We start from the raw sequence: 17,270 nt of genomic DNA, 5'->3' as shown, positions 1-17,270 counted from the left end.
GGACGCGACAGCCAAGGTAAAAGCCTCCATAGCCAGATAATGCACAATTAGGTACTGATGGCATCAGGGATTGAACTGTAGCAGACTGGGAAGATGACACCTGATTGGATTACTCACCATACCCCCTTGAAAGAAAATCCAGGACATACTCCATATTCAAAGCAGCATGTTTCTGACGACAATCTAACAAGTGTGTGGCGTCTTTTTATTGATAAATAAATATTGAAACTTATAAAGTAATGTACAGAAACAGAGGCAAAACGATAATAATGAGTAACCATGCTTATCGAGAACAAAAATATAATTGCAATAGCGGTCAAAATGACCACATCGGCGGTTCCAGGTATATAACATATTCCGGCAGATCTAGTGTTAAAATATTTGTAATGCATTACCAAAAGGTAGGCTGTTCCCACTTATTTTCCATGTTTTAATTGTTTACTTTGTCTCCCAGCTCATCTGAGATGGAGGTTCGGATCAATGATTCTGGCAATGGCTGTGGCTAGCAAAAGGTGGTCACTCTCTCTGCAAAGTAAGTTTCTTGTTATTCAAGAAGTAGATACACACCAGCCAACTACAGTATTCCACATTCAGTTCTTTTGCCACTACTTCGTTCTAGGTAGCAGTAAGTAAACAATGTCAAAATGAGAATTAAGCATTACATAATTTAATGAACTAAACAGAGCTTTAACTGCCGATTACTGTCCTAATGCTGTCTTTTAACAGTAAATAAATTACCTCCTTCGAGCCTTTGCAATACTTTAGAGGTGGCTGACCTCCTCAACACCACACTTAATTCTTCTATTGTATAAGAATAAAGTCAGTCTATCAATTCCATGTTTTGTTCTGTATACATTGTATTAATTTCAATTGTGCTACAAGATTTATATACTGATAATTCCGAAACAGTTAACAGTATCAACAAGATATTTTTCACTAAACAACTAATAAAACTTGTATAAATCCTCGTAATTGTTACCCTCGCTATGTAATACACATTAACACTGAACATTTTTTAAAATTTTTGTCAGTGTTCTGTTACTTTCTGAAGCTAGATTTGTAGTAAGTCCTACAGGGATGTAAACTACTTGAAAAGTTTGTTATCCCTTATTTTGGAAAATGAAGACCTTTATAAATATTTAAAAGAAAGTAGAAACAAGAAAACATCAATATTGTGAAACAATACCATTACTAGCATTATCTGCAAAACAATATTTCTAGAAACTCACTATCACTAGTAGTGGAGGCACTCCCTTTGATGGATATCAATTTTGTATTACTTCCTGAATTCCACACATTGGCAGTAATCATTTCAGGAGCTTGGTCGGCACTTGTCTCTGCATAAGGAGCAGTGTTCCCATGTTGTTGTTCTTCTCCATGACCACACAGCTCCATTTTTATCCTTAAATCTAGAAAGAAAAGGAAAAAAACATTTAAGTTGTATACTCCCCTCAATTCCAGTATGACAAATTTCACTACCGGTAACTACAATTTAAAGTTTTAGTTTAGAAACAAACTAAAATTATGGGTACAAAGACATACTGTAGAGAGTGTATAATTTAAGTATTACTGTAAGCCTTAGTTTCATTTTCCATTAATCCACGATCATTACATGCAGTATTCCACTTTACAACTTTTATGAGATAATAAAATAACTTATATGTTGGGACCTGCACAATTCCCATTTGCGATAAAATAATTTTTTACACAAATTCTGCACATAAGACAAGAATTTATAACTGTTACGTTCTTCAGTCTGCCAAAACTAATTCTGATTAAATCAATTTATAAACTATGTGAAAAAGAAAACATATGGTAACAGTATTTTACCTGAAAAAGAAACCTAAGTAAAATCAGACCTCGAGGAACTACAGATCCCATTAGGGACCACAGAGAACCGATCTCAGTACCAACAGGCCATCCCACAGGGAGTCTTCCAACTGTCCCTCACAAGCAAAAAGAGTACAGGGACCACCAGACCTAAGTGGACGGATGGAAGGAAGCAGGCACATAGCCAGAAAATGAAAGCATACTGGGCCAAGAAAAAGCAGAAAACCATAGCTACGGTCCCTAGTAGGCCAAAACAAACAAAAAAAACGCCATGTTGCATTCTTAAAAGAACATCACATTCAATTTAGAAATGTATAAATATTTCTGTTAAAATATTTAAATACTTAGGAACATGAAATCTGGAACTTATTTTAACCCTTTCCACCCGCTGGTTGAGAAATTTTATTTTCAGCCCACTAGCGTTCATTTGTGTCAAAAACATGTGAAACTTATTTATTGCTTATGAACACACAAAACAGTATAAATAATTTATTGATACACTTATGCTCAAGTCTTACTGTATTTTGTAGTTTTTCAGTGTGTGGAACCTTTTGAAACAAACACCAGGGTGCAAAGCTGGATTATTTGAACACGTTTCAGAAAACTAAGTAGTTTCACGGCACATTCCTTTCACTTTCCTGTTGCTACACACAGCACAGTCCTTATGCTTGTTCTTAGCCCACTAGTCAAGGAAGTGTTGTCTTCCATCCAGTCTTTCTGCTTTTTCCTTATCTGTGGCTGACGAGTGAAACAGTTTCTTCGGAACACGATGATCACCAATCAGCTGTTCTATCAGCTGCCTCCGGAATCTGAGATGGTCCATGGGCTTAGCTCCAAACTTCATATTCGAGCAGTAAATTATGTATGAATTTACAATGGCTATTTCTAATCCCCAGAAAAACATTTTTCTCCGCCATTTTAGAGTTTTTCTTATGAATAAGTAGCAGAAAAATGATCGGCCCGGTCAACCCTGCCCATTTCCTTTGTGTAATCACACACAACAATTGGCTTCAGTGTGTCCTTTTGTTGGCCTCCTTTTCCATATGAGCTCACAATTTGTGTTGCAATGTTATGACAAGTAGACAGCATCAAAACGACACCCTTGTCCTTCCACCCTAAGACCATAACATCTCTAAGCCTTTATCTCAGCCACTTTCACTTTCAGGCCCTTTCTTATATCTGGTGGATTTCCTATCCTGCCAAGAATAAATGTACCAATAAGGTGACATTTCTGTTTCGTAAGTTCCTCAGCCAAGCTTGACACTAGTGTAATATAAGTCTGTGAATTTCCTATCACTGATGGACTAAAACACGGTTGTGTACTTGCTCCAATGCTATTTGCACTGTATGTGGCTGCAATGCTCTATGAATCACCTACAAACAATCCAGGCATGGAGATCAGATACCGTTTTGATGGAGGTCATTTTAGTTCCATAGTGAAGTGCAATTATAAGAAATGAAATTGACTTCAGTCCTTGTTCCCTATCCACTCCTTTGTTACATGACCTGCCTGCTTCCTCCTTGTTCTACATCAGATATCAGAGATTTACTTCTTTGCCTGAGGTCCTAAGTCAAAGACATCATATTATGACAAGAAGATCATAACCATAATTTTCGTTATTATATGTATTTTAATGTTATAATTATTCCTGCAACATTGTCTTTGTCTGGTATACACAATCTGTTTCATTTTTATTTGGCTGAACATGGCCACTAGGTGGCTGAAACTAGTCCCAAGACTGATGTAATACCATTTACTTGATCTATTGTCAATTTATTTCTTACCCAGGGCCTAACTCAGGTTACAAAGATTACCAAAATGATGTATGCAGATGATGCTGCATCACCTGCACTTACACCAGAGGAGTTACAACAGTTGGTTTACTCCTACAAGGGTGCATGTGATCGATTTGGTCTCACAATTAACGTTCAAAAGACTAAGGTCCTAGCACAACCTTCACCGGCCACAACCCTCCCACAATTCAAGATCTCCATCTCAGACGCATCATTGGAGCAGGTAGACCACTCCTCATACCTTGGTAGTACCCTATCTGTGCGCTGTTACCGTGAAGAGGATGTGGAGAAGAGAACTGGTGCTGCCCATGCAGCATTTGGGCGACTATCGAACTGGGTCTTCATGAACAAAGATCTGACCGTGAACACGAGGCTTATGGTGTACCAGGCTGTTGTCATCTTAACATTACTGTATGGTTGTGAAACCTAGATCCTATACCGATGTGACCTTAAAAAGCTTGGGTGCTTCCAGCAACAAAAGCTTCAATCCATCCTTAGGATCAAGTGAGAAGACCACATTGCCAACCTACAGTAGCTGTTCTTGAGAAAGTGCATGCTGATAGTATACTGTACAGTCAACCATCACTGATCATCAGCTTAGGTGGATGGGACATACCCGCCGGATGGATGATACGAGACTTCCAAGTCAGACTCCGTTTGGTGAACTTTTTTCTGGCACCAGACCTCATGGAGGTCCTAACAGGCACTATAAGGACCAGTTTAAGTTCACAGGTCTGAATCCACAAACCTGGGAATCGCTTGCTGAAGCTCGTTCAACCTGGCAACAAATCATCCCGGGCGCTGTTAAGATGTCTGAAGGGAAATGGAGCCGTTACGAAGAGGCCAAGCGACGAGCACGAAAAATCAGGGCAGCTCAACCACACCCTCAAAAACAATTCTGTGTGGTTGTTTCTTCCATGCTAAGATTGGACTGTTTAGTCACCGTAAGTTCGGAGTGAAGTGACATGGAAGAAGATTATGCTCAGAAATGAGTTAAAGCTGACGACGATGATCTGTCTGTGAAAACCTTGTAACCTTCCACTGATCCCCCTACTGCAACAGCCAACCCGTCTATCAAATTGCAGACAATCACTGTAGTGAACAGTTTGTCAGCATAATCTAGGTTATTTTACAACTGCAGTAACTTTTCCATAATAAGGAATCAAAGAATTAATGTACCCAGTAGCACTATCAGCCATAACAAAAATTCTTATTCCCCACTTGTTCGGTTTCTTACAGTTATAGGTCTTGAAACTTAATTTCCCTTTGAAACTAACAGTAGACTTATCTGATATATTTTTGCCAGGTACGAAAAATTCATGGAACCGCGATTGTACGTATTTCAAAAGATATCTGATGTTCTGTGTCCTAGTAATGGTATAATCATTTTCAATATCTCCAGGATTAGGACCCACATGCAACATACAGAAAATCCGCATAAATCTATCTCGCGGAAAAACATTGCAAAAAAAAAAATTGCTGGGAGAAGTTGTCATGTAAGTTAGGTAACTGATAAGCCCCATGTTGAGAATAACACCAATAAACACTAAAATTTCAGTAAATGTCATCTTTGTCCGTTTCCTCCACGTAGACCGAGGCTTCATTGGAGGTGTCAGTTTACGATTTTTTTCCTCAGCGTATTTATTAGTTTCATTGGCTATACCCTCAATAACACTTTTGTTAAAAAACAAGCTAAATTATTCCAGTGGTCTTGCACCAACTGGTAGAGTGACGTCCCTTAACGCTGTTTGTTTGGAGAAAGGATATTCAATTGGCCCGCCATCTTCATTCGAAATGTTCTGCCATAGCATAGCACTTGCATCAACGTTTGTATCCGTATCACTTTCATCATCTGAAGATTATTCAATGCTTGATTCACCAGCAGTAAACTCAGAATCACTGTCACTATTTAGTACTGTATCCTCGATGTTGCTATCGGGAATATGCGTAATTTTATCCTTCCGTAACTGACACAATCTACTTGTTGATGCCATGCCAGCTGGACTGACGCACGAGAGTTGGGCTACATACACTCCATGGAATATCTAGCTGTACTGGGAGAAAGATTACTCGTAGATGTTCCGAAGTTTGACGAGAGAGTTAAGAACACATGCAGCTACCTTTCTGCATAGGCATTTGTCAAAATGGCTCGACATTCAAGTTTTCAAGTGGTCAGATATCCCGCGTCGACCTATGCTCAACATCCTATTTTTGAAGTAGAGAAAGAGTGTCGAGCAGACCTTGACATTCGAGTGGAAAGGGTTAATGAAATCCTGCTTTGTCTCCACTCAAGCATATAACGCAATGTATTTGAAAAATTGTTACTCTGTCACTGAATCCAACTGGCAGCGAATCCATTAATCTTCTGCCATGTCATGCCCCTCAACCCAGCTAGGTCAATGACACACAGTATTTTACTTTTAGGTGTTTCATTTTTAGTGTACCACTTAGTATTTTCCTTATTATCATTATTATTATTTTCCCATATTATGCTTCTTTTGTAAACCATATAAGCAGTGGCAGTGACAAGGACCCCGCAGGGTGGGGATGGAGGACATGGCCTGTGAATGGCGCATGACTTTCTTAATTCAGTAGCTGAAAGGTGATTTTACATATTGATAAAGTTACAGCACACAACACAGTATTATTTGTATTAAAGAGGGTTATTCCAACTTAGGTCGCCGTAGTGCAGAGCTTCTTTCGTTAATAATAGGAGTATGGTAGTCGTTTCTGAAAGAATGTGGATTTCCCAACCTGTTCCAATAATAACCATCCCTTGCTGCCACTCACAACAAGGCTTTTGAACTAATTAGCCAGTTCTGAGAACCCAGTAGTCACCATAGATGTGATAAAGACATCCTCCTTATCTAAACTCTAAATACTGAAGTTTCAAGACAGTTTATAACACTGGGCAGTCAGTGTAGATAAGTAAGCCTATGATGGATGGTTGAGTTGTAAATAGGTCATAAACTGTTTAGTACAAGGAACAAAATTATATTTCTTAATATTGTGATGGTCAGCAAGTTTTGGTTACTATAACTGGAGAGAGAGAGAGAGAGAGTGTGTGTGTGTGAGCATCCGTGCGTGCGTGTGCAAGCATGTTCGTACCACATAAGTGTATTATTTTAATTCCTTTGTATTTGAAAACTAAATCGTATAGTACAAGTGTATTCAATAAGAGGCAAGTTATAGTTTAACATAGCTTTAAATATAAACGTTACTATCAGAAGTCATGGCACATGGCATACTTTATGAGCATTCCGAACCACAGGAACATGTAAATCCCACACACATTGACCGAACATCGAATCCAGGCCATAAAGGTGGAGAGCCGAAGTCAGAGCTACCAGTCTCCACAGTGATCAAGTATGTCAAATAAGCTCAGGTATTTGAGTGGTGCAAAAATAAAAAAAACGATACAAAACGATCTGGATGAAACACATGCTCAGCCTATTAAATCCAAAGAGTCGCCAGTGACCCTAACAATTCCATTAAATGCTCACAAAAGTGAAATTGAAATAAATCAAAATAAAACAGCGGGTAAAAGAGAATCGGACATATTCTTTCCCCACCGATAGAAGCCTCTTCACGGAAGGTATTAGTGTAGAAACAAAAGCACGCATTCTAATGTCAGAACCATGTAAACCAAGTGGACCATTCCCTGGGGATCCAACCACAGAAAGGTCATTTAGTACTGATTACTATTATTACTATTATTATTATTATTATTATTTATTATTATTATTGTTCATACTCAAAAACTGGTCAGAAGCCAGATAGATTTTGGTTGTGTTATTCTCCAAAGCTAGATGCGGTGTATTGTGAGCCCTGATTGGCTTTTCGGAAACAACAGTGACGGGAAAAAACTGGCGCAACAACACTATTCGTGACTGGCAAGGACCGAGCAAAAAGTTTAAAATCAATGAGGCCAGTCATTGTCATTACTGAGAGCCTGTCTAGCATATTCTACTTTGAAGAAAAACAGAACCGAGAACCAAATTTCAGAAGAAAAGTGGAAGTGAAAAGATATATTTATCCGCATAATTGATGTAATTCGAACATTAGCTGTCTGTTCTTTACTGCCCCATGGGTACCATTGGACCAGAAAGCAGCATTTCTTTTTAACAGAAAGCAGATTTTTTTTTTTTAACACAATCTTCTTTCGAGGTATGATTCATTATTACTTTTATTTTATTTAGCGTATGATGCTTACAAGGCAACAAGAATTACTTTTTTTTTTTTTGCTAGTGACTTTACGCCACACCGACACAGATAGGTCTTATGGCGACAATGGGATAGGAAAGGCCTAGGAGTTTGAAGGAAGCGGCTGTGGCCTTAATTAAGGTACAGCCCCAGCATTTGCCTAGTGTGAAAATGGGAAACCACGGAAAACCATCTTCAGGGCTGCCGACAATGGGATTCGAACTCACTATCTCCACGATGCAAATTCACAGCCGCGCACCCAACTCGCCCGGTAAGAATTACATTAAATTATAATGTTACATATATACAATTTACAGCATTAGGACCACTTTTCAAATTTGGATAGAAAGGTCTACAATCTCCTTCTGGAGATGCTGAGTGGAATTATCCAAGGAGCCAGGATATGCACGTAGAGGGCACTCCTGCACAATATGCTTGATGGATTGCAATTCAAAACCACAATCACATTGGGGAGAATTTATCCAACCCCATTGATACAGGGCTGCACCAGTTCGACCAGTACCACATCGAATCCTGTTTAACCTTGACCTGACTGTCCAAGGTAGATTAAAGCCAGCAAGCCTTGTAGTGGGATCACTGACAGAAAGTAGGCCATGAGGTGTCGAGTTTAACCATTCATCTCTCTGAGCATTTTGGAGGTTGAACCTGGCTGACGTATGATCTACAGCCATCTTGGAAGCTGGTTTTCTTGATTTCAATCTTGGTTTAGAAAGACGTTTGACATCATGATGAATTGGAACAGCATCATTTTCCATTATCCTACACCAAAGGCGAACAAGAGATTGCTGTCTCCTAAGATGGGGTGAAGCGATATTACATAGTACAGGCAACCAATGGGAGGGAGTGCAATGCAAAGTACCAGAGATGATACGCATTGTCTGGCGAAGTTGAATATCCACTAGTTGGCAGTGAGATCTATTTAACCCAATGCCTGCACAATATTCAGCTGGGGAGTATACAACAGCCAAAGCAGTAGTCCTGAGTGTACTGGCGTCGGCACCCCATGATGTTTCAGCTAACCTACTAAGTCTGTTGTTACGACTTTTCAGTTTTGCAGCCATTTTTCCCATATGATTTCGGTAGGTCAGTGTCCTGTCCAATGTCACACCTAAGTACTTAGGACAGCTATTGTGCTTTCGGTATTGATTCCTAAACTTCACTCTAGGGTGATAGTTTGCTTGTAGGTGACTAAGGTGAAATGTGGCAACCTCAGATTTTGAGGCACTTGGCTGGAACTGCCATTTTCTGAAGTACACGTCCATCTTCCCAAGATCTGCATTTTATATATCGTCAGCTTCTTCAAAGGTGGTAGCTTGAACTGTAAGATTTATATCGTCTGCATAGATGAATTTGCGAGATAGAGTTTTGGGTAGATCATGAGTATTCAAGTTGAATAGCAGAGGGGATAAAACGGATCCCTGCAGTAGACCGTTATTGACTGTATGGAACCTGCTCGTAACATTTTCAGTTAGAACTTGGAATAGCCTGTTAGTCAGCATATTGCCAATCAGTGTGACTATTTTCAGGCAAGGAACTGCCTTTATAAGTTTGAGGAGAATCCTCTTCTTCAGACTGTGCCATAGGCTACTGAAAGATCCATATTCATTATTAAAAGCGCACTTTAACTCTCAGGCGCATACAAAATATTTGCATCATGACGTTCAAAATGAAGAAAATGGTCTCCTTGCAAAATCCGTATTGAAATGTATAATAGCTGAAATACAAGCAGCACCATTTTATGCTATAATACTGGATACTACACAAGATATTTCTAAAAGAGATCAGTTAAGTTTAATCATCAGGTATATCAGGACAGTTAACATATCGTTCTCAATATGTGATTTTTTTTTTTTACGAAAGAAAAATATCACACGAACACATTTACTTCTTTGTGTAACAACTTTGTCACTCCGATACATATACTGTTCTCTTCAATCGTCTTTTTTTTAATTCTCGCACTTGCGTTATCTTTTTTATTCTCTAGAAACCAGTCTACAAAGTATATACAGGGTGGCCCACTTAAACGTTTCACCGCAGATATATCTGGAACAACAAGATATATTGAAAAATGACTTTCACAGGCATGACGGCAGGGAAGGGGCTAATTAAAGTAAATACTATGAGCCAGTCAATAACGTAGGAAAATAGTATTTTCAACATCAACTTACGTTTTTTTAAATGGATACCCTGTATAATTTTGTGCGCAATCGTTAACACGAAAAATCACATAAGTAATGGCGTTTGTTTCATCGCAATAGATCAATTTCATCCCGAGATATTGCAACGTGAAGTTGACGCTTAAGATAAACGAAATGCGCAGCAGTTGCACATCCCGAGAGCCAAGCGCGAAACTCACGGTCCTCTTACTCGTGATATGATTGCCGTACTACGATGCGACAAGCGCTGTACTTATGCTATTTGCACTGTTATCAAGAGGGATGAAAACAAGAGAAGGGCTTCCTGCCACAGCAAAAGGATACGTAAATAACGGTATCTCTCTTGCGTGTTTTATTTATCTACACAGTACATTGCAGTACTCTGTACTGTACTACTACAGATTGTACAGTACATAATTCGTACAGCAAAGTTACTGTAACGAAATTCTCTTATTTTCATGCTCTTGATAGCAGTGCAAATAGCATTAAGTATAGCGCCTGTCGTATTGTAGTACGGCAATCATATCGCGAGTAAGAGGACCGAGATTCGTGCTGGAATCTCGGGATGTGCAACTGCTGCGCGTTTCGTTTATCTTAAGCGTCAATTTCACGTTGCAATATCTCGGGATGTAATTGACCTATTGCGATGAAACAAACGCCATTACTTACGTGATTTTTCATGTTAACGATTGCTTACGAAATAATACAGGGTGTCCATTTAAAAAAACGTAAGTTGATGTTGAAAATACTATTTTCCTACATTTTAGACTGGCTCATAGTATTTACTTTAATTAGCCCCTTCCCTGCCTTCATGTCCGTGAAAGTCATTTTTCAATATCTCTTGTTGTTCCAGATATATCTGTGGTGAAACGTTTAAGTGGGCCACCCTGTATACATGTTTAACATCAATGACCTATTGGTGATGTTTCTTGGCACCATATTGAAGTCTGTGTGCTAATACGTCCATTGCTATGCCACAAGTCTTTAAAAATCCTGTCCGCTGGTACCTCATTCATCATAAACTAAGCATGTTAATACATAAGCAGGAAAAGTATATGGACGACAATTATCAGCCCTAAAACCTTCAATAACTATCCTGGACCTTCCTTTCTCTAGGTCTTAAATTATATCTAGGTGCCCTGATATCTATGTCTTAATCTCTCTTAGCCTCCAAGGTAGGTATCGTGTATGTTGATCCTACCTGGAGTCCACATTCTTCTGAGGCCCCTTAGAGTGTATCTACTCTACGGTCTCTCCACTTTCTTGTAGGAGTTGAGGTAACGCCTTCAATTCCTATGTATGAACCTTCGTCGGTGGTGTAGTCTTCAGGAGATACACACCACTTCCCATCTTGTTATCCATCTCGAAAGGTCCGAGGTACTTTGGAGCCATCCCAATGTGTTACTTTTGAAGCTTGTTGCTGAGGGGATGATTTCGATGAAGAACTAGTGTTCCAGGTCTGAACTCCCTTTAGTCCGGTGCATCGTTGTTTTCGGCTTCTCTCCTTGAATGCTCTTCGGCTTGGCGGTGAGCCTGTTTAATCTGCCGCTGGTTCAGCACATGCCATGTATCAGGATCCTCCAGTTCCTCTCCCTGTGCATCATTGAAGTTTCAGTCACCAGTTCTCTTGATTGGACGTCCAAATAAAAGTTCGGCAGGTGAGAAACCCATGACGCGATTAACCTGCAGTCTGATGACCAGAAGGGACTCATGTAGGTTTTGGTCCCACTTGGTATGTTCTCTGCCGACCAAGTGAATCCGAAACATCTTCTTTAGCTCCTGGTGTCTTCGTTCGGTGGGATTCGCCTGTGGATGGTAGATTGGTGTCGTCCAGTGTTCAATTCACCACTCTGACCAAGTCTGCAACCACTGTCCTGAAGTGAACTGACTGTCATTGTCCGTCAGTATACACCGAGGATACCATACTGACTGAAGAATTCCATCCTTAAGAGTTATACGATATGTAACGATGTTGCTTCAGGGATGGCGAAGGCTTCCACCCATCTGGCGAATAGATCAGTCACCACGAGGATCCCCATTTCCCCCCCCCCCCCCCCCCCCGAGATGTCCTAGGGTAGGGTCCCATAAGGTCGAGGGTGAGGACCTCCCAATGTTGATGTGGTCGGCGTCCTCTCATGCTGGTACTCGCCTTGGTGCGAGCACAGATTGCACAGGCTTGAACGTAGTTCTTGCTTTCCTGACGCATGTGTACCCAGAAATGTCGCCAAATCGAAGAATAGGTTTCCTCTTGACCAGGATGACCGGCTTCTGCATGGTATTTGTTCAAAATCCTCGCGGTTTGCAACTTCAAAATGACGATGACCGGAGAAGATCCAAGCAGGTGGGAAGTATACTTAAGTATGCCGTCTTCGAGTCGGAAGTTCTTGTAGCACATCCTAAACTTAACTGGGACACATCAACAATTAGTGCTGTGTTTGCTGATCCAGGATGCCATTCTGTTACAGGGCATGTCCTCAGTCTGCCACTTCCTTATTAAATCTAAATCGATATTATTTCCTCGCCAGATAACAAGGAGCACAGGGTTGGTTTGAGACCTCTTAGTTGGCCCAGGAATCTCTCTCTCTAATAAATTTGTGGTTGATTTCTGTCCGTCCTCAGGATTTCTTGAGACTGTGCGCAGCTTGATTGGCTAGGCCAGGAACATGACAAATTCGGAAGTCAAAATCGGCAAGGATCAAGGCCCATCGCATCAGTTTGGACTTAGTTCCAGAAACTTGGTACAACCACTTCAGTGAAGAGTTGTCTGTAAAGAGTCTGAACTTCCTTTCTTCTAGAAAACCTCTGAACTTCCAGACAGATCAAGCAATTGCTAATGCCTCCTCCTCGGCTATACAATAGTTTCTCTCGGGAGCAGAAAGTTTCCTACTGGCACACTCAATTATATCCTTGCCTCCTCCTCTCCCGTGGAACAGTACAGTACAGTACAGTAAGCAGACCTCAGGGCTCGTATGCAGATTAGCTAGGCTTAGAGAGTCTTTTTATCTCCTGGAAGGCTGTTTAATCCCTTTGGGTCCATTTAAAGCATGTTTTTATTAAGGAGGTCGCTTAGTGGAGCAGCTTTCGTTTCAGTGTGGTACAAAGCTACTGTACCACCCACAGAGGCCTGAAAATTGACGTGCCTGGCGTTTTGTACGAGGCCTTTCCTGTTCCTGAACGGCCCTATTCTTCTCAGTTTCTCTCTTCAAGCCCTTGTCCGTCAATACATGACCTAGATACTCAATTAAGTTTGATGCGAACTGACACTTCTTGACTTGACAGGTAAGTCCATGAATCCTTAACCTCTCTAATATTCTAGCTAGGTGTTCCAAATGGTCCTAAAAACGTCTTGCTGTACTCAAAGATGTCGTCCAGATAGACCTGGCAGAATTCTCCTGTGTATCCGGACAAGACTTTGTCCATCAGACGCATAAAGGCGGGAGCATTCTTAAGACCAAATGGCTTGACTCTGAATTGACAGTCCTCTTGGAGTGGAAAAAACAGTCATTGGTCGAGACTCTTCAACTTTTACTTGCCAGTAACCAGAGTTCAAATAGCGGATAATGAAGACTTTTGCCCCACTCACTTGCTTTATCAGATGGCGGAGATCCGGCATGGGGTAGGCATCTTATATAGTCTTGTTATTTACCTGACATAGGTCCACACAAAGTCGGTAATCACATTTTTCTTCTTAGGTAGTAATATTGGAGAAGCCCATCCTGATACTGAAGGTTCAACCAATCCTTGGTTCTCCATTTCCTTGACATTTTTTAACTATAAATTTTTGTTTATCTGGGTTGAGTGGGTAGGGCCATTGTTTAACTGGGGCATTATCCTTACAAATTATTTTATATTTTACCGTTGTGGTAAATCCGATTCTTTCAATAATGACCTCAGGGAACTTATTCAGCAACTTCTCAAGGTCTTCCTTCTCCTCCACCTTCAACAGTCCCGTTTTTAGTTCGGCCAATACATTGGTTTCTAAAGTTTCCGACTCAGAAGGCTTTATTTTCAACCCATGCCAACCTAATTCTGTTTCTATTACCAAAGAATATTTCATTGGCTGTATAATCAATTACTACCACATATTTAGCTAAGAAGTTGTGTCCTAATATTATGTGAGGTATCAAATCCTTGACAACCCTCACAGATATATCTATGACTTCAGTAGAGCACTTGGCTTGAAGAAAGGTACAACCCTCAATCTGGTAACGCATGTGATGAGTTGCCCCCCTGACTGTTGCCACCTTGGCAGGATGAACAGGTTTTAATAATTTTGACACATTCATGCTCACAAACGAGTGTGAAGCTTGAGTGTCGAAGATAGCGATTGAAAGCTTCTCATCAATCGTCAATTAACAGCTGGGTGTTTTGATTAGGTTTATCATCACTACAGATTTGACCAATACGTTTACCTTATAGCCAGGTGTCATTTATCTGGGGCTGCTTCATTCTTCCAGACCTGTCCTAACTCCAACTCGAACGGTCCCAAGCTAGTTTTCCGGGCACTGGCCTTTAAAATACCTGGTCTGCCCGCATCGGTAGCATTTCAAGGATTCCTCCGCTGTTGAGGTTTTTGTTTTTGAGGTATGGTAACTTGTTTCTTCCATCTAATTTTGCTACGATGTGACTGAGCTCTTCAAAGCTTTTTGGTTCTGCCACCTTAACAAGCGTATAGACGAGAAATATTTTTTTCCACCTCAATACACGTGTATTGATTGGTGGAAAAACACATTTCTTGTCTATACACTGAATCTATCAATACGGAAAATGAAATTTATAAACAATAATATCTTAACAAGCAATCGAACCTTATCATGTAGCAGTTCAATTATATAAGGGACGCTCGTATCAATATTTTCCCTTTCGTGGACTCGCTTAAATAGCTGGAGTTTTTTAATTACAGAAGCTCCTGATCTCATTCCACTGGGCTGAGCTTCAGTTAGGAACATTTCTTGTACCAAAGTTTGGACAGACTCCTAGTCAAATCTCTGGACAAATTCTTTCTTAAAATTCTCCCAGTCAAGGCTGAACCCCTTAATGTTCTGCCACCAAGCCCCTGCTGATGCTTTTAACTGCTGGCTGACAATTTGCAAGTATATTTCCTTAGGTATATTTGTCCTACCCAGTAGAGACTCAGATGTCATTAGAAATGATTTAGGACACTCTTCGAGTCTCCCACAGAATTCCAGTAGGCTGTCTTTGATTACTCTGGGATCGACCGGTATCCCAAGGGGGAGGTCCATACCTCTGCTAGCTTGACCATTGCCTACAGAAATGTTTGTCTCCAGGGTTAAAATTCTTCTATTAACCTTGGATTCAAACTACGTAAATTTCTGGCCTACTTCGGTTTTAGAACTGTTGGATTCCTGCTTGATTTCTCCAATCTTCTCCTCGACTTTGTTTTCCAAGGTGTGCATGTCACTTACTACTATATCTACATCTAATTCTGCGCTGCTGATCTTGTCATTAATTTTTGAAATATCTTCTTTCAGATCTTTGACCCAGGAATTGATCTGACCATTTATTTCTTGAGACTGGGCCTCGATTTTCCCTTCAAGTTTTTCAGATTGGGTCTCGATGTTTTTAGACTGGGCCTCGATCAAAGTAGTTAGTTGAGCAAGCATAATGCTTAGCCGGTCGTTGGTTTCGTTCCTCGAGGTGACTTCGAAGTCAAAATTGCCTGGGTCCTCCTCGTTTTCTATCATATCCTGGCGCAGGCTATCTTGTTACTCCGCCTCGCTTCCAGCCGTCGGTAAATCTCGGGATGCCAGCACCTTCCATAAAATCACCACGCTCATTTGATCAATCTTCATCGCTGAGTTTCGAAAGTCTTGTCGCGGTCTCCAAGTTATCATTCTCAATATGCGATTTTTTTTTTTGCGAAAGACAAATATCACACGAGAACACGTTTACTTCTTTGTGTACCATCTTTATTGTCACTCCGATACATGTGCTGTTCTCTATAGTCGTCCATTATTTTTATTCTCGCACTCACATTATCTTTTTTATTCCCTAAAAAACAATCACTCTTTTCTTTTAAAACAATATACAAAGAATACATATAATATGTTTCACACCAATGACCTATTGGTGATGTTTCTCGGTACCATATGTCTTTGTGTGTTAATACGTCCATGCTATGTCACAAGTCTTTAAAAATCCAGTCCACTTGTACCTTATTCATCGTAAACTGAGCATGTTAATATATAAGAAGGATAAGTATATGGACGTTATACGTCCAGGGACACAAAACAATGTATTAACACAATTTATAGATCATCATAACTCCTATTTTATATATTTCATTAAATATGATTATTGAAGGTTTTACCACAATCAGGATATCGGACCTACGACAAACAATGGTAAAAGAGAATTGAAGGTGAATGAATCATTCGTAGAATTTACAGAAATGACTAATCATCCAGTGAAAGTTTCGACCATACATTTTTGGAAATTCTGGATTAAAATGGAGATTGACATTCACAGATGTAGAGGGCAGGGTTATGACAGGGCAGAAAATATGACTGGAAAATATATTAGGACTACAGGCTAGAATAAAACAACTAGTTCCAAACGCAGATTTCATTCACTGCGCCGCTCAATCTTAATCTGGTGGTAAATGATTCAGTTTATTTTATTCCTGAATCGAGCCAGATTTATGATGTTATTCAATAGGTGTGTGATTTTTCAGCGAAAGCTTACCACATTGGCAACACCTGAACGAAAGACTAGCAGAAGAAAAATGTGTACTTAAAAGAAGTTATGTGTAACAAGATGGACATCGCATTTTGACTGTCTAGTGGCTATTAAAAATAACTTTCCAACTGTAATGAAATGCTTCAATGCAATAGTACTACACCACTCTAAGTCCTCGGAGAGAGAAGATGTACTTTCACTAATTAAGAAACTTGATAAATTCGATTTCGTATTGTTACCTACACTGCAAAGTACTGGAAAATACCGTATCAATATAATCTCAAAAATATTGCAGAGTGGGTCAGCTGAATTGATTCTGCCTGTACGTTGTTAAGTAATGCCTACAATAACTTGTTACATTTGAGGGGAAACGTTTTTTTTTTTTTTTTTTAAGTACAAATTCTCGCCAATTCTTGGAATACCAAATGTGAAATGCAGCAGAAATGTATGAAGCTGGTAAAAAATTTCATGACGAACTTTCTTCTGATTCAAGGATATGTGATCCCGTTAACAACTTCGATGTGTGTGTATTTAAAGGTTCTCTTGATGTAATCAATACACAGCTGA

The 17,270-nt window shown here is 39.9% G+C and overlaps 1 protein-coding gene across 2 annotated transcripts in view; it reads right to left on the bottom strand.

Moving 5' to 3' along the window:
* LOC136877449 (zinc finger protein chinmo) overlaps positions 1 to 17,270 on the bottom strand; it is a 314,891-nt gene that overhangs the window by 222,978 nt on the left and 74,643 nt on the right. For both annotated transcript variants that reach the window (XM_067151498.2, XM_067151500.2), the window contains one exon: positions 1,230 to 1,409. In XM_067151498.2, coding sequence (XP_067007599.1) covers positions 1,230 to 1,409 — 180 coding nt within the window. The remainder of the gene's footprint in view (positions 1 to 1,229; positions 1,410 to 17,270) is intronic.

This window comes from Anabrus simplex, chromosome 7, assembly GCF_040414725.1.
Source record: "Anabrus simplex isolate iqAnaSimp1 chromosome 7, ASM4041472v1, whole genome shotgun sequence".
NCBI lineage: Eukaryota > Metazoa > Arthropoda > Insecta > Orthoptera > Tettigoniidae > Anabrus > Anabrus simplex.
Note: the sequence above shows the minus strand (reverse complement) of the source record. Positions and strands in the feature narration are given on the sequence as shown.